The 3958-nt window shown below is 43.2% G+C and overlaps 1 protein-coding gene across 1 annotated transcript in view; it reads right to left on the bottom strand.

The window, feature by feature from the left end:
* Positions 1–3958, bottom strand: part of INO80 (INO80 complex subunit) — a 106893-nt gene that overhangs the window by 41307 nt on the left and 61628 nt on the right. Inside the window, exon 25 of the mRNA XM_015429521.1 lies at positions 2492–2629. Coding sequence (XP_015285007.1) covers positions 2492–2629 — 138 coding nt within the window. The remainder of the gene's footprint in view (positions 1–2491; positions 2630–3958) is intronic.

Raw genomic sequence — 3958 nt, forward strand, 5'->3', positions numbered from 1 at the left:
TAACCTGGTCCTCCGGTTCCAAGGGGTCCCTGAACTAAAAGACGAGAATCTAAAACAAATTTTGAGCGATGCATTAGCTTCAGTTACAGACTTAAAAGCGGAATACCTTATAAGCGAAATGGATGTGGTCTATAGGGCCTATTCCATCTACATCAAGAAAAATAATCTGCCTGGCGAGATAGTGGTTAGATTCTTGAAGAGACACGCGAAGGATTCTATCCTGAAAGCAACTACAGGAACACCCCTGAAAATTGGAGGCAACACCATCAGGATTTTAAAAGACATCCCATTTGAAATAAGGAAGAAGAGGAAGAAGTATAAAGAATTAATCCTTTTTTTACAAACAAACAGCATTTCCTACAGATTGTTAACCCCCGAAGGCATCATTTTCAAACTGCAGAACAAAAAAAGAAAAAATTGACTCTGTTTCCAAAGCGCGTGAGTTCCTGAGATTGCAACTGGAAGAACCAGCTGAGGATGCTAAAGAAGAAGATGACAGCAAATCTAGCGGTGAACTGGACTCTATGTCTTCCGGCGAGGATTCTGCTTCAGAAAAGGGGGCGGCTGTCCCTAAACGAGAATATCAATTGAGGATTAGAAAAGATAAAGCAAAGTGAAGGTTGAAGGACTCTGAATGGTGCCTTAAAGCATGTGATATAAATGATGCTCTTGGGGTTGTCTTTAAATAGTTAAAAAATGGTTAAAAAGATAAATAATTTAGCTTAATCGACTATGTTCAATGTAATGTAAGCATTTTAGACTAACACTTATATAAGCTGATGTAATGATCTCCTACACTTGGGGTTTTAGTTAGTAGTGGTTTTCTTTCCTTTCTCCATAGATGTAGATGTTCCCTACCTATTTTTCGTTTTAGTTTGTAGTTTATAGAAAATGCAATAAAAATCCCCTCCAGGGAGCAAAAAAACAACAACACAAAAAACCCCAACATACTAGGCTAGGCAGAATTCCTAATCTGTACTTCCTGAAATGTAGATAGACTCAGGTGGGTAGCCGTGTGGGTCCGAAGCAGCAGAACGAAGTTTGAGTCCAGTGGCACCTTTAAGAACTACAAAGTTTTATTCAAGGTATAAGCTTTAATGTGCAGGCACACTTCTTCAGATACAGTATCTTCAGATACAGTATCTGAGGAAGTGTGCTTGCACATGAAAGCTTATACCTTGAATAAAACTTTGCAGTTCTTAAAGGTGCCACTGGACTCAAACTCTGGCAGAGTTCAGACTGGCAGTTTGCCCCGATATAGGCGCATGTGAGGAACGTTTCACAAGCAGATTAAAGGGGCCGTTCACACAGGCACATCTGTCCGGCGTTCCCCACCCGTACTTAACCCATCTTGAAGCGCTTGCCTCCCGGGTTTAAAAGATACCTGGTGAAAGTGGTAGCAAACCCTGGAGAGCCCGTTTATCCCACTTCATTCCGCTTGCCGGAAGTGTGGACGCTAACCGCTAAAAGCCGGGAACAGCCTGCGTTAATAATGTGCACCGGCTGTTTATGCTGACTGACCTCCTAGCCTCACTCTGGCACCAGGAAGGTGCAGGTGATTGCCTTGAAGAGGGGGTAGTGATGTGGCCGGATGTGCCTATGGCCCACAGAGGCCGAATCCCACCCTATTTGCCGCTGCACCTAGGCACCCAGGCGTCTGCCGCGAGGAAAATGCCACTTACAGCTGCGCCTCTGGGCCAACAGTGTGAACGCTCCCTTGTGCCTCCTCCTGGTATGCTCCCACAGCAGTCCACGCAGCGTGACCGGGAAAACCCGGAACAGTTTGTTCCAGCTCTTTTTTGCAACGACTCCCTCCTGCTTCAAACGGCCAGTCTGAACTCGGCCTCTGTTTTTCTAAAGTGTAGTTTCACATGCTATGGATGCCCTATGCAGACACTATATTTGATGGAGAGAACAAGACTGCATCCACCCACCTAACACTATATTTGGGGGAGGGGCTTAAGCAGTAGAGCACCTGCCTCCATGTAGAAGTACCATGTTCAACCCCTGGCAGCTCCAGCAGCCTGCCTGAAACCCTAGAGCAGTTTCAGTCAAAGTAGACTTCAATGAGCTATACAGAGTAATGGTCTGACTTGGTATAAGACAGCCTCAGATGTTCAGGGGAATGTTAGACAAAACCCATGCAGATCAAGAGTGAGCCACAGGCTACAAAACTAAAATATGTGGAATTGTATGGATCAACCCCATGTGCATATGATACCATGCAACCATGATATACAATATACAAATGTCAGGTGAGGATGAGGCAGGTGTCATCCCATGATCGCATGAAAGGTAACAGTGCCTGGATTTCTAATATCTAAGCAAAGCCAAAACATCTTTTGGAAAACAGAACAAAGAGGAGCAGAAAATTAAAAATTCAATGAAATGCAACACAAATCAAATGCTTTGGAAATAATTTAGTAGTGCTGGTCTTCTTGCTATAATACATATTCAGAAGAGAGTAGAAAGACAGTTTTTAAATACATACCTTTGGGCTTACTACACACAGGAAGGGTGGCAGCTCTGTGATTTGACAACACTGTTTCCATGAGGTAGCTGATCGTTGATGAATGATGTAATCGGAATAGCCAATTACTGCTTTACAGTGGCTAGTGAACACAAGGTTCTGAAAAAACAACAACCCCACAATAAATTTCAAAAAGTTTACAACGACTTAAGAATTTCTTCCGTACCAATTGTATTGCATGTAAGAAATGATAGTTTCACAAAATTATCAAACGTTTTACAGTATGGTCCTTTTCCCCTAAGATAACAAACTCAGGCCATTGCCACTAATTAATTATCTTTTAAAAACTGATACTGATGAGCAGTACGGTGGAGCATAATTACCACAGAATGTCATTAATAAAGTACATTAAAGTAGAGAAAAAAATGACTTTTCTTGACCATAAAGATTAATTAGTAGCCGCCCTGAGCCTACCGGGAGGGCGGGATAAAAATCTAAATAATAAATAAATAAATAAATAATTTGAAAGTTCTGAAACTTATATAGATGTTGAATGTTAACTTTCTCAATGATATTTTCAAAATATACAGATAAAAATGCAGACTAGGGAGACACATATTCAGTCACTTCTTGGCCTCATACGCAGAAGCATAAGAGCGGAGAACCATGAAAGCATGGCTAAGATACCAACAGCTTTGAAACTTGATGGAATGCAGTTGAGGAGATGCAAATGGATGCCTCCATACCGGGGATGGTTATCATGGCTTGTATAGCCACTGTAGTATGATTCCACAAACTACTCCATGGAGAGGCACCAGTTGACACAACCAGCAATTCCAGGCAATCCCTGTTTGGTTAAGAGTTCTCTGGTGACCCAAGGTGTACTCTTACAAACAACCACACAGATGGCAAAAAGCATCTCAATCAGGTCTAGACGCAAAGTCAGAAGAAAATCCTAATTCACCTGCATTTCAGCAACAGGATTTATGTCCAGTTTTATCGTTTAGATGAACCTGACCACTATTACTCTCAAGCACTGCAGCTGATGTTCTCTTCTCTGAAAGTCCACTCTTATACAGTCAAGTGGGAAAAACAGGTTGCTTACCTGTAACTGGTGATCTTCGAGTGGTCATCTGTGCATTCACACCCATGGGATCTAATGCGCACACGCTGGATTGATCGGTGCTTTAGCAAGCTCTTTTAACAGATTTTCGCGCCCAGTCCCTCCGGCATGCGCAGGAACCCCACCGCGCATGCCCAGAGGGGTAGGCACGGACATCCCGCCAGTTCCTTCAAACCGCCACAAATCAACCCCTATTAAAAATGTAGAAGCTGACAGCAGCGGGGAAGGAGGGCGGGTGGTGTGAATGCACAGATGACCACTCGAAGATCACCAGTTACAGGTAAGCAACCTGTTTATCTTCGACGTGGTCTCTGTGCTTCACACCCATGGGAGATTAGCGAGCAGTAGCCTACCTGGAGGAGGGT

Source organism: Gekko japonicus, unplaced genomic scaffold, assembly GCF_001447785.1.
Source record: "Gekko japonicus isolate JY-2015 unplaced genomic scaffold, Gekko_japonicus_V1.1 scaffold251, whole genome shotgun sequence".
Classification (NCBI taxonomy): domain Eukaryota; kingdom Metazoa; phylum Chordata; class Lepidosauria; order Squamata; family Gekkonidae; genus Gekko; species Gekko japonicus.